The sequence below is a fragment of the Antechinus flavipes genome, chromosome 5 (genome assembly GCF_016432865.1).
Source record: "Antechinus flavipes isolate AdamAnt ecotype Samford, QLD, Australia chromosome 5, AdamAnt_v2, whole genome shotgun sequence".
Lineage (NCBI taxonomy): Eukaryota > Metazoa > Chordata > Mammalia > Dasyuromorphia > Dasyuridae > Antechinus > Antechinus flavipes.
In genome coordinates this window covers 42,221,235-42,248,965 of record NC_067402.1, presented here as the reverse complement: position 1 = coordinate 42,248,965, position 27,731 = coordinate 42,221,235, and the positions used below count along the sequence as shown (strand labels likewise).

Here is a 27,731-nt window from a genome sequence, read left to right as displayed (position 1 = left end):
AATATTACTGTTACTTTGGACAATATTATTTCAGCTTCGACTTCATAATATTTTTACAGTATAATAGTATTCTATCACAGTCACATATTACAGCATGTTCATCCATTCCCCAATGGACAGGCATTTTCTCAGTCTCCATTTCTTTGCCACTACAGAAAGAAGTGTTTTAAATGTTTTTGTACATATGGGCCTTTTGCTTTTTTCTTTGATCTCTTTGGAATAGACTTAATAATGGTATTGATGGTTCAAAGAATATGCATAGTTGTATAACTCTAGGCATAGTTCCAAATTATTCTTCAGAATGGTCAAACCAATTCACCACTCCAATAATCATGCATCAGTGTGCCTTTTTTCACTCACTCCCTCCAGCATTTGTTATTTTCCTTTTCTCTTATTAGCCAATCTGGGGGTTTTGAGGTGATGATTTGGGACTGTTTTAATTTTAATTTTTCTGATCATTAGTTATTTGGGGCTTTGATTTCTTCATTGGAAATTTCCTATTCCTGTACTTTGATCATTTATCAATTGGGGAATGATTCTTATTCTTACAAATTTGATTCAGTTCTTTATATACTTGAGAAATGAAACCTTTATCAGAGGCCTTTGCTGTAAAAAAAAAAAATTGCCTATTTTCCTACTTTCCTTTTAATTTTATTGTGATTGGCTTTGCTGCGCAAAACAATTTTCATGTCTATGTAATCAAAATTGTATGTTTTACCTTTCATTATTCTCTCTTTCATTTATTTGGTCATGAACTCTTCCACTAGCTATACAGCTTACAAGTTATTTTCTTCTGTGTTCCCCTAATTTGCCTTTATTTCTAAATTAGATGAGCTTTTTGAGGAAATATTTTAAGAAATTAAAGATGGGGAAACAACTGGATCAGACCAAGCTTATATTATGGAAAGCTTTTGTTGGATGTGATACAGCTGTAAATGTATTCACAAATCACTTCACAGGGTATCACTTCACAGGGTATTAAAAGGAGGAGAAAATATATTAAAGATATATTAAAAATGTTCAGATTTTTATATTGCTGCTGCTACTCCCCTAATCACCAGAAGACATCAGTAATTACCTATGACTATTTTTCCATCTGCATGATAACTTATAAGAATAATTCTTCAAAAGCATGCCTTATTAGGAAATAGAAGGCAATACACCAAATTTACAAGTAACTTTCTATACTAGACTACTTCATGATCACATAATGAACTGAAAAATTTTAAGAATATAAGATCTCACTCTTCTTTTTGTTTATTGGCTATAAAAAGAATTTGATTTGGTAGAACAAAACAATATTTTAGAGCCTTTTCTCTAACAAGATATTTTTATGTAAAAATTGTGCAAGAAATTCTTCTAGAGACATAATGATACAACTAACATTGATTGATTACATATAGCATATAAGAGATAGATGTACCTGCCAAAACTTTTTGCCAAAGTCATACAGGAGACACACTATAGAATAATATTCAAAGAATCATTCTCACTAGATGATATCCAAAATAGCACATTCTGCTAATTGCATCAGGCTTGATCACATTGTAATCACTCAAAAAGATTTTGATCCAAATAGGAAAAAAAAAACAACAAATGAAGAAAGCCTCTTGTCCAAATTAAGATATATGGTTGAATGGAATATTTATTCTGAAATACTTACAAACTTTTATTCTGGAATACTTATAGTGCAATATTTTGTCAGTCTGTCTTTTTATCCATTCTTCCTATCTGTACACACACACACACACACACACACACACACACCACTCCATAGTATATGTTTGTGTGTGTAGAGACATATACATACACACCTACACATGTATACTTTGAATAGTCAATATAATGAATGGATAATTTGCTAGACTCAGAACTGATTAGTAAAAGGGAATCTGACCTTTGGGAAATTGAAAAAAAATTTAATGATTCCACCCTTCTCCAAGGAATGTAGTTTAAAACAAACATGTACACATATGTATGTACGCACACACACAAGCACACACACACGCACGTGCGCACACACACCACCACCACCACCACCACCTCCACCTCCCAAGAGACATAATTGATAGAAAGCTAAGCAGAGAGTTAAGAAGATCGTGGTTCAAGTCCTTCTGGCACATACTCGCTGAATGACTTTAAATTCTCAGTGTTCCTAGACAACTCTAAGATTGAAGTTTAGGGGGAACTTCATCATTACATCTTTCCTGTGTGATTTCCAGTGAAATCATAGATGTGATCCACAAAATATTCTTCTAATGAGATTGTTTGTCTGCAAATCATGCAACATAATAGTTTTTAAAGAATTGATGTTGAGAATCATCTGAAGACATTGGAGAGGTAGCTAATAGATGGGAGCTAAATATAAGACAAGGAATTGTGCAAGTGATGTGTATAGAAGGATTTCACCAAATACAGGAATAATCCAAAAAAGAGGATAGGCTGGTTATACAGTAAGCATTATACTTAGCATTCATGCAATGGCTGTAGAATATGAGAAATACCCCTTGCATGATGACCATACCCCAAGAGTTGTCAGGAGTTGCATGGGATGGTTGTGCTTAGATGAAATGGGATCATCATGAATGGAGGGAATACCAGCATCGTGGAGGTCACAAAAAGCCGTTGGTAGAAAAGAGCAAATTGGAATGACACCATAAAGACAAAAATAATCATCATTTGAACTTTAATAGGATAGTGAAACTATGAAAAATTCTTAATAGTTCTATAATATAACCATAATAACTCATATCAGGATATTTTTCAAGACTAAAATAATTAAATCTAATACACTTTATAAACAAGTTAATACAGTGAAAGGTCATGAGAAAGAAACCATCTATAGTGATCATTTGAACAGGTGGGATTAGAACACAAATTCTTCTGCATAGTTTTTACTGAATTAAGACATTAAGAGAACATACTATTGAATATTGGAGGTAGAAGGAACTTTGAATATTACCATATTCAACCTCTCACTTTACAAATAAGGAAACAAAGGGTCCAAAGATTGTGACTTATCTAAAGTCTCTCTCATGTAGAACACATTGAGATCTCAAATGGATGTATTCTAACTTATAATCTATAGCTTGTTGCTTTTTCTATTGGAAAGCAAGGTTAAATTTCAAAATACATAGAAAAACTGTTTCAAATATGGGAAGAAGAGACTACATTTCCAAAAAGCTGCCACTGTATTAAAGAATTATTCCACTATAGTTTTACTACAGTAATTCACTATGCGGTAGATGGTGAACCCCCTGGGTTCTTGAAAACCAGACTAGCAGAGCAATTCTATCAACATGATTCAGCTGAATCTGCCATCTGAGTTAGATGGCATAATGGATAGAGTGCTAACTTGAAATCAGGAAGACCTTAAACAAGATACTTCATCTCTCTTGACCTGTGAAATATAAATAATAACACCTCCCTCCCAGAATTGTGGTGAAGATCAAATGAGATTACATTCATAAAGTGCTTGGCAAATCTTGAAGCATTGCAGAAACTCTTGTTTATCATTATCATTATTATTATCATTAATAATAATGGGCCATGAGGAGACTGATTGTTGTTTCTATTACAGCCCATAAGACCATCTCCTTACCATAGTAACTGCTTTGCAGGAGTACGTACTCAGGTGGTGAAACATAGATCTTTTAAGCAAGGTAGAAGATAAGGACTTTTGAGTAATTGCTGATTCTTTCCACCCTTTGATGCCTAATTCAGTAGAAAGACTGCTGAAGAGATGGGTTCAAATCCCAGTCTGCTGCTTACTACTACCTGTGTATCTCTGACAAGGTCATATAACTTCCCAGGACCTCAGTTCCTCATCTGTAAGATAAATAGCCACACTCAATGGCTTCTAAATTCTCTTCCAACTCTCGATTCATTAGCCTGTGGTCCTTCATTAGGTTCGTTCTCTGTTGCTCTTTGGCTTTGTTCTTTTGAGGTCTGTTTGAAGTGCCATCATCTAAACATCCTGGAGTCACATGTTGGAATCTACTTATTTCTGGCTCATTTGTCATCATCCCCACACATTCTTTTTGAGCCATGAGGTTACTATTCGGTTCAATGAAATGAAATTAATGGACTTTCCAGACCAACTGATGTCCTACCAAGGAATATCTTGGGCACTGAGGAGAATTTGCTTCATTAAGCTATCAAAGGCAATCATTAAATCTTGTGGAAGGACGTTGGGGACGGTCACTTGCTCATTCATCTTTATTAGTGCCATGGGTGTCTCTGGGTATGATTATGATGACAATGAATGTTTCTTGCAGGAGCACCAGGAGAGCATTCTGGGCAACACCATGCAGAGTGTCATTGCCCTACTCAACAATCTGGTCGCCTACAAAGAGTCGAATATGAAGCTGCTCTATGAACAAGGTAAGGGTTGCCTTGGAGCCAGATTCTGACTGTAATGTTGTTGAGGATGATTAGTTTTGTCTACAAACCTATCATTTGTGATCAATTAATTTACTAAAGCTAAGATTTTGTAGTAATATAGAACATACTATTAATGCTTTCCACATATTAATTTTAGTGGTATGGATATGATAGATCACAAATCCTTTCTGCACTTTAATAATAGTGAGTTTAAAAAGTTAGTTTGTGATAAAACTATCATTAGGTTTAGAATGAAGGTAACTTTTGACCCAAAGCACTGAACCTTAGAGAACATAACTGAAACTAATGCTTAGATATTGAAAACAGTTAATTACATAGGAAGTTGCATTGCTTCTGGCCTAGTCAGATGCAGATCAAGTGCAAAATAGGAAGCTGTTACAAGGTATGCTGCTTCTTTTCTTCAACAGGCCCCCAAATCGGTCAGAGCTCCTCTCAACTTTGTCCTACCTTCCTTCTCCTGCCTACCCCATGGCTTCTCTGCAGCACCACTTTTAGGGTGTCTTTGGTACCTTATTGCTTTCTTCTTTTTCCTTCCTAATCCATATCGTGTCTGCCTTTTCTGGGATGAGCCTGTCTGCACTAAGCTAAGATTGCAGGGGTCTAGTACATCTCCAGGGATCTAACACATGTCTTTACACATCATTCTATTTAGAAATCACATTAAATATCAACAAAAAAAATATAGGTTCTTAAAAAGATCTTTGAATCTTTTACAAAAAACTCTAGAAATCCATAGTTGACTCTCTGTGTAAGAAGAGATACTTCAGATCCAGCTTAAATTTCCCTTCTCTCATTAACTTTCATACTTCCTGAATTATCATTTGTGGAGAGGAGAAAAAACTAGGCCTTTCTCTTCTACCAGTGTTTCATAAATGTCAAGTGTGGGGTTTTTACCCAGTCCATTTCTCAACTCTTTCTTCTCCAGCTTAGAGAGTCCTAATTCATTTCACTACCTTCTTTTCTCTAACTTTAGCCATATATGATCATTTTACTCCTCATTCATCCATCCCCCCATTTACAAAGTCCCTTCAGCTAAGTACTCCGATCAGAGGACCAGAACATACTCATCAAGATCTAATTAGTTGTTTTCCAAAGACTCTGATAATTACTTATCAATAATGAGAATGCAGAAGAGTCTGAAAAGAAAATTTAACAAGTTTCAATTTGCTTTATTCAAGCTTTCCTCACAACCTCATCAGGGTAAGGGTGTAAGCATCAGTTCTCCCTCCAAAATGCTAGAGATACTGGGCCTGCCAAACCACAAAGATTTTCAGTACTAGGTTATCTTTGGACATCTTATTTTTGGGAGTGGTTTTGACTTGTCTTCTAAGACATCCATATTAGAAAGCATTGCATAATTTTCATTCATTAATTATTTTATGTGATTGGGTTCATACAAAAAGTTTTGTTCACAGATTTTCCCAGCATCAAATTCCATGTTATAAAATACTCATGATTCTTCCATTGAAGCTTCTTCCTATTTATTTGAACCCCATTTAGAAGTTGGTTTTATAATCAACTTTAATTTTTTCATCCCAAACAAGATAAATCATGGTGCCTATTAAGCTAACCTGCAAACTATTCCAAGGAATCTGATTTGCTTTGTCCATTAGCAAGTTTCTCTTGCTTTCCTTTTATACCAGTTGGTATAAAATATTTTTGCTTTCCCAGCACACACAACAATTGATGATGTTGAAAAGAAATCCATAAGCAATCAGACAGGTGAGTCAAAGCTAGTTTATGATCAAAATGACACATGATTCACACGTGAATTGCTGAGAACTAACCACTCTTTGTGTCTTGTGTATTTTGTTTCTTTTTGTAATGCTCATTTACATTTATTACTATGAAATTCCTCTATTCCGAAGCTATTTTCAAGTTTAACTCATCACATTTTTCTTGGTTTCAAACATTTTTATTCTTATCAGGGACAAAATTCATAACATCAAGCAAGACCTTTTCTTTTGTTTATATATTTTAAAAATAACTGAATTATTAACATTTAAAAACTGGCTGCTGGCTAGTGTATATGCATTGACCTTTACATAATAGATATTAATACAAGTTTCTGCATTACTGGTGTGACAGCATGAATGATGGATTTACATGGCAAACTGAGGTCATCCAATAAACTACAGCAGCTCCAAAGGAGCATTTAAAGAAATTATGTATGTCCTCAATATCTCATGATGGCTCTAAAAAGAAATTCTCATTTCTCAGGAGGTTTATAACAAAACTGCCTAAATCGGTATTTACCCATGAGACCAGAAAATCACTTGGGTGTAGATGCTTTGACTTTATGAATCAGTACTATATATTCAGTAGCTTTTAGAAAACGCTTTTCTTTTAAAAATGAAATCCAAAATAATGTCTTAAAATAATTAAGTCTCATCCAATTCTCTGTACAACATACCTCTTTAAGTCAAGATATTTGCAAGATTATGCTATTAAAATGCGACATATATCAAGAGCTAACAGTAACTTTATATATTTAAATCTGGCATGTCTTTAAAGTCTTAAAAGTCTGACATCTGTTTTCACAGTACAGGACAAGTAGAAAGTGAAATAAGTCTAAGGATGAGTTAAAAAGACCTTATAAGTAAATGTAGCTTGGAGGTCATCTTCCAGCTTTCCATCCAAGGTAGGAATACTTTTTATAGCATCCCTAGTTGATGGTCATTCAACATCCAATCAAAACCTCTTAGTGAAAAACTTCCTGCTTCACAAAGCATTTTTTTAGTTTTTGATTGGCTCTAAGTATTAGCAAAGACAATCTCATACTAAATGAAAATCTTCCTCCTTGTAATTTGTACCCATAGGACCTACTTAAGCCTTCCAAGACCACACAGAATTCAGATCTATGGCCTAAATTAATTTGGAGAATACTTCACAGAGAAAAATCTTTGAAAAGATTTTAAAATAACACTTTTAAGGGTTGGGAGAGTCTGAGCAAATGCTTAAAAACTAGTCAATAAGCAGTTCAAAATTATATTTAATCAATTCATGGTGAGGATCAATAAAAAGCTTGTTTCTAACTTAAAAAACATAATAGTTAATGTAATCATTTGACTTCAGATAACTTTCCCTTTAAATCCTCTGTAAATTTTATGGGCCTCAGTTTTCTCATCTGTTAAATGAGGTATTTGGATTAAGTGGCTTCCAATTTCTATTCCAGGCCTAAATCTATAATTCTTTAACCCCACTTTGATTTCATTCAGTGAACCCTCCCTTAGAGTTTATGGACATTATATCTCTTTTTTCTGTTCTTCTTTTCTTTGGTTGTTCATTTTACTCATCATTTGCATTTCTAGCAAACAGTTTGGTGAATGTGGTTATTTAATTTCATTTTCCTTTTTACCATCCCTAGAAATAATTTAGTTGTTTGTAAGCATAATCATCATCCTTACATAATTGCTGATCAAACAGGTCTTTAAGAATTTCACAATAAGCCTTATTTTTAGAACATACTGTACCAAATGAAAGACCTTCACATGGGCCTTGAAGAGACAGCAAGTCTTTTGTGAGGACCTGGTTAGTAACCTGGATAGAGCCTTTCCTGAGCACTGCCTAGACCTTTTCACAGGTCTGGAGTGGCCCTTTTTTCCATTCCAAGCCTCTCCAACCACCCCTCCCATACCCAGCTCATCATTTCTACCTATTGAAATCTTTCAAGTACTAGCTACCATGGATACCACCTCCACCGTGATTCCTTCTTTAGCTAACTGTTTAGAAGTAATCTTTGCTATCTTAAATCTTTCATGCTAGATCCAACACATGTTGGATTATAGTTACTTTCACGTTTGTTACACTTCTAGGTATTTTTGTAGAAATCTTTCGCGCTTTCTAAATTATAAGCTCTTATAAGGCATTTAATCTTTATATTCTCAATGTCCAACACAGTTTGTTGAAATGAAATCTTGTATCTCAGGAAATTTAAATGGACAGCCAGGAATGGAAAAGACTTAATTTAATATATTTTTCAACATAAGGTAGAGTAGGAAATTAAATAGTCTCTTGGTCCCAAGGCCACTGAAGACTTTACAGATCAAAGTTCACCCTTCCAATGACCACCAGTAACAAACTAAGTGCTAAGCAGACTACCCATGTAGACATTTGATGCTTCTTTCTACCAACTCTAAAGCCCACAAGACTATATGGAGCATGAATAGGAGTTTCCAAGATTAATGAGGCAAAAAAACTATATTGCAGTAGTCTAATTCAGCAATCACAGAAGTCCAGATCACTGAGAGGACCAAATCTGTGAGAAAAAGAAGGAAAAGGAGCTTGTAGTTTTGACTGCCAACTCTTGATTTCAGGAGTACTTGGGTCAGCAGAAAGCCTGAGATATCCCAAATCTTTATAGTTCATGAAAACTAATTTCTTAAGTTAGAGATCACCAGAATCTTCTCACCTTTTCTAGACACCTTTTCCAACCTCTGTGTAGTTTCATATCATCTATCTTGGGGTGTTTATCTCTAGGTAAAGATTTATTCTAGAATAGATGCCTGGGGCCAGGATTGGAGGTTCTTTTATTCCTTCAAAGACTGATTATTCTATGTGTCCCAAGATGGCACAGGCATATTTTCTACTTTTATATATTTAGTAATATCAAAGTCCCTTTTTTTTAAAGGAACAGTTATTGAAATATGATCTCAAATGTTCATTTAAAAGGGACAATTAAAGAAATTTAAAAAACACATTGACACTTATACTCTAGTGACCAATTTAAAATGATGGGATTCATGTGATTTTTTTTTAAAGCTCTTGATTTTATTCAGTAGTTCCAGTTTCTTCCTCTCAAATCAATTAAATATCAACAGGGCAGTGTATATAATTCAGTTACAGTGTTTATTCTTCTATATACTCATGAAGATTACTTAAATGGGGAGAAGGAGAGAATCATATTTCAACCCAAAGTTTTTTAACCTGAATCAACATCCATTGAAAATGGACATTAATAGTGATTATCTACTTGGCAATAATTATTACAAAATATGTTCATGGTATGATACTTAACTATTCAGAGAATAACTGAAAAGTCTAAATATAATTCTTGAGCAATACAATCAGAATAGGACATCTGAGAAAAAAAATGAAGCATAGGTCTATATGGATTTAGGTATCAAGTTAGCAATTAAGATAATGACATAATAGCTGGATTTTGCACTCTTTGTTGCCTTAAAATTTCAGAGATTACTACTTCCATGCAAGAGTAAGATGGACTAAGACTAATTTTTTCAGCTTGTTTCTTAAACTCCCATCTTTGCACTCTCTTCATCCCTTCTTCCTCTTTTCCCTGTTATCCAAAAAATCCAGTGCTATCTCAACTTTAAGTGGTATATGTGAACTGAAGATAAAAAATGGTTAATTTAAACGATTTTTCATTATATTTCTTCCCCAAAATGACAGTTTTATTTTTGACAAAATATCATGTGGCATCAGCCAAGAATGTCACTTATTGAATTTTATGTCACCATAAAGTCAAGTTGATTAGTTGATTTATTTTTGTTGCCTTTCTTGCAATCACACTAACCACGAAAAACTTAGGGGATTCAATGACTTGACAGCCCTTATTGCTGCTAATATCTGGCAGGTTTCATATGATGAAGACCTGCCTACTTGTGAAATGGATGTCCTCGCAATGGTTTGTGTCATCCCCAAAACCTGGGAAGCTGAAGAGCTTTAAAGGCCCAGGTGGAAGATGGTTCCCTTTCTGTGCACTGGTCAGAGTCTTGCTGACTTTCCCAGGTGATGTTTTGTTAGGAAATCAAAATCAAAGAGAAATGTGGTAGGAATTGGAATCAGAAGATCTTAGTTCAAATCCTGACAGTGTCCCACATGTGTGGGAGTTTGGGCAGGTCCTTAGCTCCTTCATATGGAAAATGAGATCGTTGAAGTAGATTCAGAATTCTCAACCCTTTTCTTGAGTAATAGAACCCTTTGACAATTTTATGAAGCCTGTGATCTCTTGCTTAGAATAATGCTTCAAAAAGGCATAAATGAAAATATATGGTGTTCTCAAACTAATTAAAATTGAAGTATAATTTCAATTAGTTTGAGAATACTATATATCAAAGGCATCAACATCGAGATTTAATTTTTAAGTTCATAGATCTCAAGTGAAGAACTGGACTAAATGAGGTCCCTTCCAGTTATTGATCTATGTTCCTATGAGTTAATCTAGCACTCACAGAATTTCAGTTCTAGAAGAGACTCCTGATAACTTATAATTCACCCTGTACCTGAACATCTCTCTGTGTGCATTTCTGTCATAATTTCTGTCCCTTATCTCTGTCTCTTTCTGTTTCTCTCTCCACAATCTGATAGGAGACAAATAGATGCATACATGTGACTGTGTGTGTGTGTGTGTGTGAAGCAAATAGCAAATCATTGTGTGTGTATAGTGCCAGAAGAGCCACAGAGAGAGAGAGACACAGACCCAGACAGTGACACGGAGAGAGACAGACGCAGAGAGACGGAGGGAGAGACACGCGCAGAGAGACGGAGGGAGAGACACGCGCAGAGAGACAGAGGGAGAGACACGCGCAGAGAGACGGAGGGAGAGACACGCGCAGAGAGACGGAGGGAGAGACACGCGCAGAGAGACGGAGGGAGAGACATGCAGAAACAGAGAAGAAGGGGAGATTTATTGGACCCATGTCACAGTAGGATGAGGAGAAAAGTTCATGTTCAGTGAGGTTCATGTCCAAAAGATCTCTAACCTTGATTAGCTACAGGTTCCACCATAACTTAATATCATGTATATGTCTGTGAGAAAGCATATAAACTCTTTGGCACTCTGCAAAGCCTTACTGGTTTTACTTCAAGTTGAACACTATGCCTTCCATACAAACAGACCTGTTATTAACTATTCTCCTATCTAGTTCTTTCCTTTCCTATTTTCATAAAACCATATAGATAATTTTCTCTGCCCTTCCACTTTACTTTTGATTTCTGAAATCCTTCTCTACTTAAAGGGCCAATTTGGATATATTTCTTCCATGCAATCCTTCTCTGATCTTCCCCACACTCCCCATCCTGTTGAAAGTGATTTTTTCAGTCACTTGCAGGTCATCTAAGAAACAAGCTGGAGGACTAAAGAGATACTGAGAATCTTTTAAACATCTCTGAAATAGCAATTGCTTTCAAGAGAAAAGTTTCAGCTGTCTCCGTGATCTAAGTCTAGGGCACCAAGAAGCCATGCCAAGTAAAAATCCAACAAACTGATGAGAGAGAAGAATACCCGACTCCTACTGCAATCACTCAGACCCCCTTTTCTGTTTCCCCAGTTCAGCAGTGCTACGCCAGCCCACCCACAAAGTTGTAAAAATAAATCCCAGCTTTATACCATCCCTTTCCCCTCTCCCTTAAAAAAAAAAAAAAAAAAACAGCAGAAATTTTCTCAAGTTCAGATAGCTTGACCGAACTCAGCAAAAGAATGAAACAGCAGAGAAAATGAGGTAGGATATTTATGGGATGGGGTAGCACTCTACTAAACCTGATGGAAAGAGCCTCAGATCCATCTGTGGCCATCTCTGTTCCCCAAGAAGTCATTTTGAGCAAAAGCTGAGTTTTAGTGAATCATTAATTTTCTAGTGTAGGAGGAAACTAAAGAGCTTTAAGATCAAATCACCAAGGAAACCACCGTCAGGTGTGAGGTAGTCATAAAGTGAGCAAAGGGGGAAGAACAAAAACAAACAAAATAAACCTAAAATTATCAGAGATATCAGGAAGAAGAAACTCGGTGAAAGACCTTGAACTTAAGCAGATACGTCAACAAGGAAGATATTAATGAAAAGAAACATGGCCTCCAGATAAGAGAAAAGAGTCCCGATGTCTATGAATAAACATTGTAAAACAAAGGGAAATAAATCAATAACTGATGAGGCAGATCACCTTCTAGGTTACCAAGGGATCATGGAACCACAGCAGGATGTTCCCATATGGTTTAAAAGGGAAATAGAATCATGAAAGCAAAATTTATGGCCTGCAAAGCAGAAGTAATTGGCAGAATGGAAAATCTTGAAATTACAAAGACAAGTTTCACCAAAGGAAAAGAAAAAATAAAAGATTGGGATTGAAAATTCATGGAAATGAAATACAGTATTGAACAGAGAAGCAAAAATCAGTAACATTACAAGAAAGCTTCATAGAATGAAAACATGGATCGTGAAGACAGAATTGTAAGGACAACTTAAGAATGTCTCCTTGGGGCAGCTAGGTGGTGCAATGGATAGAGAACCAGCCCTGAAGTTAAGAGGACCTGAGTTCAAATCTGGCCTCAGATACTTCACACTTCTGGCTGTGTGACCCTGAGCAAGTCACTTAAACCCAGCGCCAAAGGGGGCAGGGGAGGAAGTCTCCTTAAAGAAGACCATAATGCAGATCTGCATGTCATAATTCAAGAAATAATAAAAGAAAAAAAACTACCTAGAATCTTTGGACACAAAAAACAAAGTGGTAATTGAAAGAGTAACCCTAGATCTTGCAAAAACCATGCTCCAAACAATTCTATTGAGAAATTTTATGTGCAACCAAGAGAAAGACCTTCAGATAAAATGGAAAGAAAATTCAAACAACACAAGACTATTCTGTATCTTATTAGAAACTGCAGGGAAAAAATGGAATGATTATAAAAACAAAGGAACTTAAGATGCAACCCCAGGAGAACTACCCTGCAAATCTGAGCCCTAATTAAATGGAAAAACTCAAACATTTATCAAAATGATGTTTAAAACCTTCCTAGAGCAAGATGGCAGAGAAGACACATGGTTCTTTCTGACCTTGTCCCCCGTCCTTTAAACCAATTACCAAATCCAGCCTCTGAATTAGTTCTAGACTGGCAGAATCCACAAATATTGGGAGTTCAACAAATTACCAGCAGAAGATAATTTTGAAGGTCTCCAGAAAAAGTCTGTTTCAAGTGGGCCAGAGGGAAGCCGAGTGCAAGCACTGGAGCCCCGGAGTGGTGGGAGCTCTGCACGGTGGATAATCTGGGGGAAGAATCTACAGCAGTGTTGACCATTTTGCCCTCATTACAAGGCAGCAGATCAGCAGAGAAGTTATAAAACATCCAACACAAACACAGAAGATAAAGAGTGAACCTGAAAGCGCCAGAGTCTAACTGGCCACACCCACCCAGCACTGAAGTCATTCCGTGCAGCCACTGCTGCTTGTAGAGGAAGCTTGGACAACCTCCCTTTCCTGAAAAGCATATCTCAACTTAAAAAAAAAAAAAATTATTATAGATTTTTATTTGCAAAACACATGCGTGAGTAATTTTTCAACACTGATCCTTGCAAAACCTTCTGTTCCAAATTTTCCCTTCCTTCCCCCCACCCCCTCCCTTAGATGGCAGGTAATCCAATACATGTTAAATATGTTAAGGTATATGTTAAATCCAATATATGTGTACATATTTATACAGTTACCTTGCTGCACAAGAAAAATTGGATCAGGAAGGAAAAAAAAAAGCCTGAGAGAAAACAAAATGTAAACAAACAACAACAGAGAGTGAAAATGCAATGTTCTGTCCCACACTCTCTTCCCATGGTTCTCTCTCTCTGGGTGTATATGACTCTTCATTACTGAACAAGTAGAACTGGTTTGAATCCTTTCATTATTGAAGAGAGCCACATCCATCAGAACTGATCATCATATAGTCTTCTTGTTGTTGTGTACAGTGATCTCCTGGTTCTGCTCATTTCACTCAGCCTCAGTTCATGTAAGTCTCCCCAGGCCTCTCTGAGATCCTTCTGCTGATCATTTCTTATAGAACAATAATATTCCATAATAGTCATATACCACAATTTATTCAGCCATTCCCCAACTGATGGGCATCCACTCAGTAGTAGCACTGTTGGATCAAAGGGTATGCACAGTTTGGTAACTTTTTGAGTATAATTCCAGATTGCTCTCCAGGATAATTAGATTTGTTCACAATTCCACCAACAATGCATCAGTATCCCAGTTTTCCCGCATCCCCTCCAACATTCATCATTATCTTTTCCTGTCATCTTAGCCAATCTGAGAGGTGTGTAGTGGTATCTGAGTTGTCTTAATTTGCATTTCTCTGATCAATAATGATTTGGAACACTCTTTCATATGACTAGAAATAGTTTCAATTTCTTCATCTGAAAATTGTCTGTTCATATCCTTTAACCATTTATCAATTGGATATTGGCTTGATTTCTTATAAATTTGAGCCAATTCTCTATATATTTTAGAAATGAGACCTTTATCAAAACCTCTGAATGTAAAAATGAGATCTCAACTTTTCAAAAAAAAAATGAGTAAAAAAGCAAAAAGAGCTCTGAAAATTCATTACAAAATAGACTTAATGAAATGGAAGCATATAACTCCTTAAAAAATAGAGTTGACAAAATGGAAAAAGAAAACAACTCCCTGAAAAAACAGAATTTATGAAATGGAAAAAAGAAAATAACTCCTTAGGAAAAAAAAAAACAGAAATTGTGAAATGGAAAAAAATCCACAGAACAAAACAACTCATTTAAAAATTGAATTGGACAAATACAAAAAGAACTTTAAAAAGTAAATGAAAATAATTCACTAAAAATCAGAACTGAACAAATGGAAATGAATGACTCAATGAGACATCAAGAATCAGTCAAGCAAAACAAACAAAAAAAAATCCTAGAATGAAAACCAGACATACCTGAAGATATTATTTTCTTCTCAAAAACCTGAGATAACAGGTTTTGTTATGATATCCTTTGTATGATACAATGGATAAATAAAATTAGCAACCAGAACAATAACAATAACAAATATGAGATCATCAACAGATTTTTTTTTTCTAAATGTACCAGGGTAAAAGCTGCATTCATAAGTGATTCTTGCTAATCAGAAGTGGTAGTGGAAAAAAAAAAAACAGGCCTGAAATGTCATGGACTAAACATCACAAAACCCTGCCTACAGATAAACTAGTGTACTTCGAAGGACTACATTTCAGAATGAGGGGAGGGAGCTCAGAGCAGGGAAGGAACATGATAAAGATAAAAGGGAATATGTGATGTACACTAATCAAGTAAAATATTAACTGAGTGGAAAATAATTCCTATAGTCTGTCTGGAAGAAGGAAGAATATAGAAAAATGGATAAGAATGCAAAACAAGAAATTAAAAAGGAGGTAAAGAAAGAGGAGAAATCTTGTTTCTGTGTTGAGAGAGGGCACTGTTGATGAGTGCTCCCCTGAGAGAAGAGATATACAGTAGATATGCCTATAGTACTAAGTATTTAGTGCTCCCTTCATCATAAGGAGAATTAGCTCCCAGAAGCAATTATCACTGCAAAAATATAGAAGAACATGGACCCAGGGAGGAGAATTCAAGGCAAAAAAAAAAAAAAAAAAAAAAAAAAACCAACCCCAAGATAAAAACAAAAATAAATCCAATAATGAGGAAAGTAAAGGTTAATAATGAATAATATTATCAGGCACATAAATCAGTTTCCTGATTGGAAAATATTCTCTTCAGGAATTGGTGTAAAATAAGAAAAAAGGAAGTCTGTCAGCCAAGTCCAAGACAATGATAAAGAAACTGTTTAGAGGAAAGTTCCATGAGGAATATAAAGTTTAAAGAACTAAACAATTATATGGGGCGTTAGCCAAAGAATAAAAGTTTAGAATAGATAGAAAGTAAAGACAGATGATCAAGAATGAGAGAAAGACCAAAAAAATTGAAAAGAAGCACAAGAAGGAGGAAGGGGATTCTACATAACTACTTAATCAAAAGCAGAGAAAGAAAGGAAAAAATAGATAAAGCAAGCAAGAAAAAAGAAAAAGCAAAATCACAGAATTGGAAAAAGGGATAAGAAACAAAACATGAGGGAGGCTTGAAGGTGAAAGGAAAAGAATGGGAATATAATCTTACGGTAGATTAAAGTAAAATAACTTGAGACATAGTATTATGTTTACAAGGGAGAAACAGGAAAAATTCTAAATTTGAAAAAAAATATATTACAGACAAATGAAGGAAAATATAAATCTAACTCCTCTTTAAATGTGAATGTATTAAACAAATTCAGTAAAATGAAAAAGTGACTGATTGGATATAAAAACTAAATGCCACAGCCCCTTATAATTTGTTGCTCATTTTTCAATCACGTCTGACTTTTTTCATGGCCCTGTTTGGGATTTTCTTGGCAAAAATGCTGAAGTATTTGTCATTTCCTTCTCCAGCTCATTTTCCAAAGGAGGAAACTGAGGCAAAGGGATTGAGTGATTTGCTCAGAATAACACAGCTAGTAAGTATCTAAGGCTGGATTTGAATTCAGGAAGAGGAGTCTCCCTCAGTCCAGGGCCAGCACTCTAACTCCTGCACTACCTAGGGCCCCTCTGCCACATTAAGAAACAATAAAATGGACTCTTAGATTTTAAGAAGAATTTTAATACTGTGGTACTCTTCCTCTCTACAGTAAGGATAATATGCTTATATTTATTTATCCTAGGTCTTTCTTTTCACAATCAGATTAAAATTCAACAAACATTTGTTATGGATTTGCTAGGTACAAAGTATTATACTAGGTATTGAAGATACAGACATGGAAAAAGTTATTGGCCCTATCCTTAAAAAGCTCATAAATTAACGAGGAGTATCACATACATTAAAAATAAGTATGAGACTCTAATTCCCCTACCTTTTTAATAATGTGGTAGAAGAAAATTTGGGCTTCTCATTTCTTAGGTCCCATCTTACTCTAAAATTCTTTGTTTTTTTCTTTTTGTTTCTTTTATACTTGCCAAAGTATGTGAATACCCTGCAATCACCAAAATTGGAACCAAAGAGAAAAGTTAATGTGATGGAAGAAAGCTGTTCAGATGTAAATTGTTTTCTCTGAAAGTACTTCCACAGCATGTTGAAACATACATTCATTTTTATTCCCTTATGTCCAGACTGCTGACACTCAAGAAGTAAAGATGAAAATGAAAAACCAGGCAGGTTGTAGACCTAGGGATATAGACAACATCTGGAGTCCTTTTTCCCCCTTTAAAGTAGTTAAATCTGCATAGCCTAAAATCACCCCGATTCTTTTATATTCTCTATTTTAGAGGAAAAACAATGAATGATGTCTGGTAGCAATTACTGCAGTCCTTCCCCCACTATATTAAGGAAATAGAGGAATGCTTAAATTGAGGTTAGTTATTAAAATGAGAAGAGTAGTAATAAAACTTTGCTGAACGAGCTTAATCACTCATTTGCAGATCTTGAAAAAAGATAATAGTCAACCTTCACGGGTGAGGTGTCCTATTCATCTTGCAGTCCATTGCTTTGACTTTTAGTCAAATGTCAAGAGATTAATTAGATTTCAAAAGTCTTTATGTATGTTATATTGGTAAAGTCTGTTGAATCTTCCACACTTAAAAAGTGAGTCCCCAAAGACTAACAATCTTATATTAACATTTTCAATACAAAAAGGTCCTCTCTCAGTTCTCTGTTCTTTTAGATATATAATATAGTGATTGGCAAAATGTAAAATGTACTTTGATCTGTATAAACCCCCAGTATTGGATGTTATCCAGTTCTTTGCAAAGCTCCTTTCCCTCTGAGTCATTGCATTTCATAACTGCAAACAATTGAATAAATCCTCTACCAGTTACCTCCCATTTTGTTAACAGCAATTTTCACTATAATTGATTCTCATTCTACATCAGGCTCCCTCCTACTCTTTTCTCTAAGAACTCTCTGTTCTATTCTCTACCAATATAACATGCGTGGCATAATATACATACTGAAGAAGCGATTGAACCCGATTTCCCTCCTTTTCTTCCCTGTGCTTGACCAATGCATCATGCTACACACTCTGATCTCTCTAAGTGGGCAGCCTGGGATAGTGGAAGGACTTCTGGCCTTGGGTCACGAGATCAGAATTCTTGACCCAGCTCCAGACTTTTCTAGTTCTGTGGACTAGTCAAATTTCAGCATTTCCCCACGTTTGGTTTTCTTAGCTATAACATAGGGATATGTGGATGGGGATAACAGAGGTTCGGAGAGATGGGCTGATGCTGATCCTGCTCGGGGACAGAATTGTCATCATTTGATCGTTCCACATCCGGCTTCTTAGCTCCAATTCCCTTCTAAGAGTTCCTGAATCCCCACTGCCAGGATACCTTGTGTTAGCTCACCTGCACTCGAGTCTCCCATGGATCTCATTGCTAGGTCCCGTATTGTAGAAAGACCTCCGCTGCTGGGAACCTGCCACGAACAATGGCCATAATAACATGGTTATTTTGAAGGACTTAAGAATCTGCCTTTAAGATATCTCAAAAAAAGATCTCAGAAGAATGAAAAATATCCCAGAAGGTAATATTACCCCAAAATGGTAGCCATTCAGACATCATGTTTTGGCCCATGTGCCTACTTTCTTATTTATCTTCTGAATTCCTTTTGAGAATTGCCTATAAACATATCAAAAATGCCACTGATGAAAACATGAGCAAAGACCAGGGAGGCCTTCATAGGTGATAGTCTATCATGTCTGTACTGATCTATTGATTAAATAGAAGCTCTTACTGTCATTATTATTTGTTGATTATTTTTTAAAACTAGACTTAATAGATCAAAATGCAACTTTAAAGACTTTCTTCCAAAAAGATACATACAGACATATAAATACATGTACATATCAGATTAACAGAGGAGGAAGTAAATTGTTTAAATAGTTCCATTTTAGAAAAAGAAATAGAACAAGCTATTAATCAACTCCCTAAGAAAAAAATCTCCAGCACAGATGGATTTACATGTGAATTCTACCAAACATTTAAAGAACAATTAAACCCAATACTAGATAAACTATTTAAAAAAAAAAGGAATGAAGGATATATATATATATATATATATATATATGGGAGAGTGGGAGATGATATGTTAAAAAAAAAAAGGAATGAAGGATATATATATATAAAGAGAGAGAGTGGTAGATGATATGTTGTCTTTGATAACATACAACAACAGATCATCCTGTGATTAAAAGTATGATTCAGGCAAACTATCAAGCAGAAAGATTTATATTGCACTAAGAATGTTTATTGTATCATGTAGAAGGTTCTTCAGCTAGCACAGAGGTACCCCTTCTCAGTATATACCTCCAGGTGATCTAACTTATGGAAAAACTGTGCCAATTGTAACAGGCTCACCAAAAAATGCATGACCATTCAACTGAGATCAATTCTCATAAGAAAACCTGAATAGATAAAGGCATATTACCCAGGCTATATTATTATATATCTATAAATCAGTGAACAACACAGTCTTCAAAAACTGAAAATGTTCAGTGATCCAATTTTCAATGGAGAAAGCCATGATGGGCATAAATTATGTGCCAGAATTTTACCAGATTTGTGTATAATAAGTGATATAAAAGATGGAAAAGAAAAAGAGCTCTGTGTGTGTATCTTGAGAGCAAAGGAAAATGGATGTACAGTCAATGTTCTATATCATTAGCTCTCTCAAAATATTAAAAGATCTAGAGAAAAGCCTCTAGTGTGGAAGGTTATTTACATAATATGAATACAAACCTCTGGATTCTTTGCCGGTCATGGGATTATTATTATAAAAAGATGATTCTATATAAAAACATCATGGATCAATTGAAGTATCTTAAGTTTATTGGCAAAAATGTTCCACATTTAAAGCATCAATTTGAATACAGTGTTCTTTCTAAAGGAGATAGTCCTAAGGGAGCATATCAATACGGTAGATATTTCAAGTCATTATTCTGATATTTAGAGATTTATACTTTTTCCATGTATGATCTTTCAACTACTGTACCTTAGGTTCAATGAGACGGGTTTTGTGGGCCAGAGGACCTATGTTTGTAGATCAAATCTGTAAGCCGAGGACCAAATCAAGCTAATTGGAACATATAAGGACTGACTCAATGATGCTATACTCTAACCAACTGGTCAAAAGTGCAGTGTTACACAATTGTCACCAAATCACAGAATTTTTTTTAAGGACAAGGTTGACAAACTTGAAAACTAGAGAGAAATAATCATGCTGAAGAAAAGACTTGAGAAAACACTTTCATTCAAACCTTAAAAATTTAGCCAAACCAAAGAATTTTAGGAATTGAGTTACATAACCTAGATGCTTGGGATTAATAAATTACATATTCTCATTCAGAATTCCTGGGTATATGTTTATACTTGTAAAAAGACAATTTCAAGATCATTTTAAAGAAGATGACTAGTTGCTTTTATTTTGTTTGTGGGATTCCAAAAATACTCTTAGCAGGGAAAATGGGACCAGAGAAGTCATTTAATTCCCAAGGACTAATATAGGTCTAGTGCTTGGTTTTGCTTTCTTGATTATTCTATTTTACAGTGAGGCAACTAACCTTTAAAGCACAATATAAAAGTGAGTTATCATCATCATCATCATCTTTATTGTAGTATTAAAGTGCCATTATTATTAACCGAAGGCAATGTACAATTATATTATTCTGGATTTTATAGAACCTTTGCACTGAAAAACCTTGAAGGAAATGAAAGAACTTTCATACATATCTTGGTTTATTCCCTCATAACAGATTTGTTATTGAATAGATACTTTTTCTGCTAGTGGTAACTTCCTTGGAAAGTAGGATTAAATAAAAATGTCTTTTCCTATTAAATTGGGCTTTTTCTAACTAGTATAAATAGGTGGAAGAAGGAAGATTTAATGGCAAGGAAAACAGAATAATGGTATAGAGATAAGCTAGAAAGAAAAGTGAATGAAGAAATGCAGGAAGAAAGAGGATTAATATGAAAAAATGTGAAGGAAGAGACAGATAAATGGCAGCTGCAGAAATGACGATTAAAACTTGGTGGAAAGATTCCAATAAAGAGTAACTAAGAGTGAGACAATAAGAAAGAAGACAGGAGTCATCATGCCTTCTGCAAAGCCATGAATTGGTGTATGAACTCATGACCTGAATCATAAATATTTCAAGTTTACATTCATTCATGACTTAGAACTTTCTCCCTCAGTACACATCCATAGCTATGGATGTCAATGTTATAATCACTTTCACTCAAACTACTGGTTACCTATTCAGTTCCAGGCAATCACTATGAGGATAGGACAGAAATACTATAACTTGTATCTCACTATACCTGGGGATATGTGCTTTTTTCTACTAGTCTATCCCTTCATTTGGCTAAAAAATAGGAGGAGAAAAGAACTCTTCTTTTTCTTAATGGAACCTATTAACATATTACAACCTATTAAAAAGTCTATGTTAACGAAAGCATAACTTGTAAATGAGATGTCCATTTCCAGTTTAGCTTCTCCTGATGCTGGTTGGAGGTGGTTAAATTTTTTTGTTTATGATTAAAAGTACAATATTGCTTGTGTAGCTTATCACTACAGTGTTTAGGTACTATATAAAATCTTTGTTTAGAGAAGAAATAGACAGGTAGTATATCTGTGTGAAAGGAAAGATAACCTGAAAAATAACTTTAAAGCAGCAACACTTGTTCAGGTTGAAAGATAACCATGTCTAAATGTATAGATAAAATAAAACTTTAGTCATCTGGAACTTCTGGGAATGGAACTTTCTGCTTAAAGATTTTCACCTTTAAGCACCAAGAAAATGAAATTTCTTTCAACCATTTTGTGTGAACATATTTCCAAAATGGATTAAATACATCTATGTTTTCGTCAACAGAGCACATGGAATATATGTAAACTTCACTTGGTGACATAGGGTCAATTTTACAAATATTAGTGCGTCTCCTGAAATATATTACTATATTGATCCTCTTTGAGCTTATTGATGTTTCTAAGACCCTCTTGCCTGTACACTATGCTTTTTTAGATTAGGTGTCTAATGTTTTTTATGTCTTATTACCTACCTCCAGTCAGCTTTTGATTCTGTCAGTGAATTTATCTGTAACAACTTCGGTTGTCTCCTTTGGTTTACTAAAAGTAGTTGTAACTTAGGTACCAGATAATCAATGTTGTAAGAGTAAGAGGATATGGTGAAGACCTTAAGGTAAAGGAAAGAGCACATATTTTTGTTACGTCTCTTTTGGTTGCTCAGAAACCTTTTTGACTTATTTCCTGACTAATGGTTGTAAGAATACAGACAACCAAGTTCTTAAAAAGTCACATATATCTGAGACTTGGCTATGTCTGTGTATTTCTGGTTGTGTCCAAACGATTTTCCCCCAACAGTCAGTTTATTTGGCAACTGATTGGATGTGAGGGATGAGGGAAAAGGAAGAAGAGAGAATGACTCCAAGGAACCTATAAGGAGGATGGTGCCTTCAACAAAAATAGGAAAGTTTAAACTGAGAGGGGAGTTTGGAAAGGAAAGATTTTGGGTTCTGTTTGAAAATGCCAATATCCATTTGAAGCTGTCTCATAGTCAGTTGTTAGATTGAAACTCAGGAGACTCACTAGAGCTGGATATGGGAATTTAGTTTAAAGTAAAATTATAGGTTTTCTTCTGATAGTAATCGTGTTTCTCTTTGCTTAAAAATTTACCAAGTCACCCACAAAATATGTATACTGATCAAAACTATGTTTATGCTTTCAAATGAAAAATTATTTGAAAGTGAAACAATAAACTATTTTTCTTCACAACCGGTGTTCAGAATTTCCTATTGTTAGAATTGTTCACAGTCTTCCAAGAGAACTGTAATATCAGTCATTAGAATTACTTTCTATAAGCAAAAGAATGTTGTGATCACAAAATAATTATCTTTTAAAAACTTATCTTATTTTCTATTTTTTTGAGTTCATTAATAGTTGAGCTTTAGTACTCTTTTCCCATAGATTGGTTATAAATCTTTCAGTTTTCTTTAGTGATGTCATTTATTAATACAAATTTCTGACATGTTAGACCAACCCAATTGGATCAAGGAATTTGGGGTGGTTTCTTTATAGCATTTGATTGTATTAAGTCTAAATTGTTGTAAATGATTTAGGGCGGAACAGTTTTACTTGTAGTTTATATACTTAGTTTAGTAAACATTTTCCTCATAACCATGTCGTAGACAATGAAGATATTCTTTTTTTCAGCCTTTTTTTTTTAACATCTCACCTCTGACCATTCAAATATAGCTTAAAAAGGCTATTTTTATCTGCTTGAGTTTCTGAATCAAGACTTTTTTCAAGCTTGATCTCATTCAGGAGTCCTTTCCAGAATAGCAATGTAGAACAACATTTTTAATTTCTCTTTCTGTTTATTAGTATTTTCTATTATGTAAACCTTTCTCAAGCCTACCAAATGTTCAAATATATATTTATATATACATATGTAATGTTATGCATAAAATGCATATAACATTTTATGTATACAAATATAACATACAGATTGAAAAGCATTCATTGTAGTTTAAATATATTATCTATATGATTTGTTGATCATGCCTTCAATTTTCAGGTACCCAGCAGTGCAAAGTCACTTCTCATACATAGGACTTTAAAGATTGTTGAGAGATCAATAAATGCTTCTTAGCAGTAAGGTAGCATTTAAAATCTTTTACTAGTCAACTGCCTATTTTTTTCTTTTTTCTGTGTTTTATTATTTTTTTCCTCAATAGTATTTTTTAAAATACATGCAAAAATAGTTTTCACATTCATTTTTGTAAGACTTTGTCTTCCAAACTTTTTTCTCCCTCCTTTGCTTCCCCCAAGACAGCAGGCAATCTGATTGAGATTAAATATGTGCAACCCTTTTAAACATATTTCCGTATTTGTCATATTGTGCAAGAAAATTCCGACCAAAAGGAAAAACATACGAGAAAGGAAAAAGTGTTTGCTGGGTCAAAGGGTATAGACAATTTTATAGTCCTTTGAGCATAGTTCCAAATTGCTCTCCAGAGTGGTTAGATCTTTTCATAACTCTACTAACAATGCATTAGTTTTCCTATGTCCTCTTTAAGGTTTATCATTATCTTTTTCTGTCATCTTATCTAGTCTGATGGGTATGAAATGGTGCCTCAGAGTTGTCTTAATTTATATTTCTCATCAATAGTTATTTAGAGCATTTTTTCATGTGACTATAAATAGTTTCAATTTCCTCATCTGAAAATTGTCTGTTCATAATCTTTGACCATTTATCAATTGGGGAAAAATTATATTTTTATAAATTTGTATCAGTTCTCTATATATTTTAGAAATGAGGCTTTTATAAAAAATTTTCCCCCAGCTTTCTTCTTCCCTTCTAATCTTGGCTGCATTGGTTTTGTTTGTGTAAACTTTTTAATTTAATATAATCAGAATTATCCATTTTACATTTCATAATATCCTCTAGTTTTTCTTTGGCCATAAGATCTCCACAGATCTGGCAGGTAGATTATCCTTTGCTTTGCTAATTTGCTTATAGTATCATCCTTCATGTCTAAATCATGAATCCGTTTAGACCCTATCTTGGTATAAGGTGTGAGATGCTGGTCATTTTCTAGTTTCTGCCATCCCATTTAACAAGTTTCCCAGCATTTTTATCAGATACTGAGTTCTTATCCCAGAAATTGGAATCTTTCAGTTTATCAAATACTAGATTACTGTATTCATTGACTTGTGTCTTGTGTACTTAACCTATTCCACTGATCCACTACTCTATTTCTTAGCCAGTACTAAATGGTTTTGATGAACACTGCTTTGTAATACAGTTTTAGGTCTGGTACAGCTAGACCACTTTGCTTTGCATTTTTTTATTAATTCCTTTTATATTCTTGACTTTTTGTTTGTCAAGATGAATTTTGTTATCTTTTTCTAGCTCTCTAAAGTAATTTTGAGGCATCAGATGCCTATCTTTTAAATCACCTCTTTTGTCTTTTCTTTTCCCTTCATTTCTGGTCAATTTGTTTAATATTAATATTTAAATGAGCTAAATACAGTCCCTCTCTAGCTCAAATTAATTTCAAAAGTAACTTCTCAAATCATGCAGTAACTTGTTATGTAAAATTAGCTTATCAGTTCTTTCCTAGCTTCCTAATATATATATATATATATTTGTTTTTCCACTATGAAACTAAAAATGAAATATATTCCCTCCTGGTGTTTGTCATTCACTTGGCAATACTTGAGTTGCATTTATAATATGGCATTGCATCTTCAGTAATGTCAGCTGAAATGTGCACATCCTGTGAATGACACATGTTAATTAACTAATGCTGTAAGATGTTGCTGAAATAGGAGATTGTCACAGATAATAGTCCTGCTGTGGATAAATGCTAAAATAGTTTTGTAAAATAAGATGCTGGTATAGCAGAAATATATGTATATATATTTTTCCCAAGAAGGCCTGTGTACCAAGAGTATATTTCATTACTCTTTTCTCCTCGTTTTGTGCCATTTCAATTAATAAACAATTATCAAGCACCTACTATGTGTCAAACACTCTTGGGTAAAAAAAAAATATGTAAAAGTATTCATCTCTTCTCATATTTTGACATGACTTTAATCTTTTGTCTGATCTTCCCTCTCATTACTTGAATTATTTTTATTTGTCCTTCAGTGCCCCCAGGCTGGATTTTCTGAGCTTATTGTACTTTCTCACTTTTGCCCATTATGTAGTATCTTAGGAGACTAGTTTTTATTTTGTTATTGATTGACTTCCATCTATACATTCTGTGCTTCAGCCAAACTGGACTATCCTGTTCCCTCAACACTTCGTGTACTTTTTATTCTCAGTGCCTTTTGGTCATGGGCTGTTTCCTCTCCCTAATGATGTGGCAAAGATCAGAGACCACTGTCTGGAGGAGGTGGCATTGAAGATGGATTTTAAGGGATGCTTAGGAATTCAATGAATGAGATATGGATAGCCCATAATCAAGAGGCACAGAAAGTGAAAAGTGTACGATGTATTGAGGGATCAGGGCCGTCCAATTTTGCTGAAACATAGATTGTGTGGAAAGAAATTTTAGAAAATAAGGCCAGAAAAAATAAGATGGTTCCAGATTCTGAAGGGACTGGAAAGCCAGACAAAGTTAGGAAACAGGGGCCACTCAGACAGGTGATATGACCAAAATGTGAATAAGGGAGGTTTGGCAGCCTCATGATGAATGGATGAGTGAGGAAAACAACAGAGGCAGCAGAGTCAGAAAACCGTTGCATCAGTCCAGGGAGGCTGGACTTGTGCTGGGAGGTGGCAATAGGAAGGCGGAATGGGACAGCACAAGGTGGTGGTTGAATAGACAGGGCTTTCTGATCAAAAAAAATGAAAAGGGATGAAAGACTCAGAGAAAATACGGGGTTTCACATTTATGAGTGAACAATAAGTTATCATTTATCAATTTTGTTGGCTGGTCCAGATTATACTTATTAAAAATATCAGATCTTCTCTACTTGTACAAATTTCTGAGGAATGATGCTATAAAAATGAAACATCTGGATGATTTGTGATAGCCATTTGTGGAATTGATCCAGATTTTTCAAAATGGTCTAGAATCGGAAAACAAAATTTTCTACTTCTGTCCTGAGAGAGTGTATGATATTATTTTAAAAGAAGAACATGGACATCCTTCTTGAAACGAATTTATATGAATATTAACTTTCCTCTTTCCGCTTTCATTTTCTGGTGTAATTGTGTGGTCATAGGTTCGGTTTCCTACTCTGCCACTTATTAGTCCTGTATCCATGGAGCACTCAATTAAACAGGGCCTCAGTTTCCTCATCTGCTTCATGGGAATAATAACATCACAAGGTTATTGTGGAAAATAATAAACATTTGCAACATTAAATGATATTTAAATGTGAGATCCATAATATTTTATGAGTGGTTGCTGACACTTAATATTATTACTGCCATATAAGACCGTCTTAAAGTCACTGAGGTTTTTTCTAAAACTGAGATTTCTTAGTCATTATTTTCAGTCCAAAGACTCTTGAGCTACCGAATGGAGCAATTAGCTCTGGGAACTTGCCTTAAGGCCATTTAAGCCACTCAGCACTGAACTGAAAAAAGTGACAGTTTGTGACCAGTATTTAACTGGGTTTCCAAAGGCTGGTGCTACTTAGATCTGATTTTAATACATTTTTGAAAGGTGTGGGGGGGTTTCAGAGCCGAAGCCGCAATTTTAAATCTGGCCTTTCACAGATTCAGCTGAAAGGAAGGTGGGGCAAAGGTAGAAATGTGTTTTAATTTTTCTGGCAGATAATGAAGGATTATATTCTGTATTATGGCATTACAATGTCATTTTCCTTAGAGGAAATGCTGGCTTTAAATTAAGACTCCACACTTCCACTAGAGAGCCTCCATGTCCTTGTGGGACTCTTCCTATTTCTATAAGTTAAAATGGTTTTCAGAAAGTGTTGATGACAGAGTTTCCTAATCTCACATGGATGAGATAATACTCAAAAGACTTATTGGATTTT

At 34.8% G+C, this 27,731-nt stretch overlaps 1 protein-coding gene across 3 annotated transcripts in view; it reads left to right on the top strand.

Annotated features, from left to right (window-relative positions):
- The window catches only part of ULK4 (unc-51 like kinase 4), a 627,233-nt gene that overhangs the window by 371,647 nt on the left and 227,855 nt on the right, over positions 1-27,731 (top strand). For all 3 annotated transcript variants that reach the window (XM_051961226.1, XM_051961225.1, XM_051961224.1), the window contains exon 32: positions 4,278-4,383. In XM_051961226.1, the coding sequence (XP_051817186.1) occupies positions 4,278-4,383 (106 nt within the window). The remainder of the gene's footprint in view (positions 1-4,277; positions 4,384-27,731) is intronic.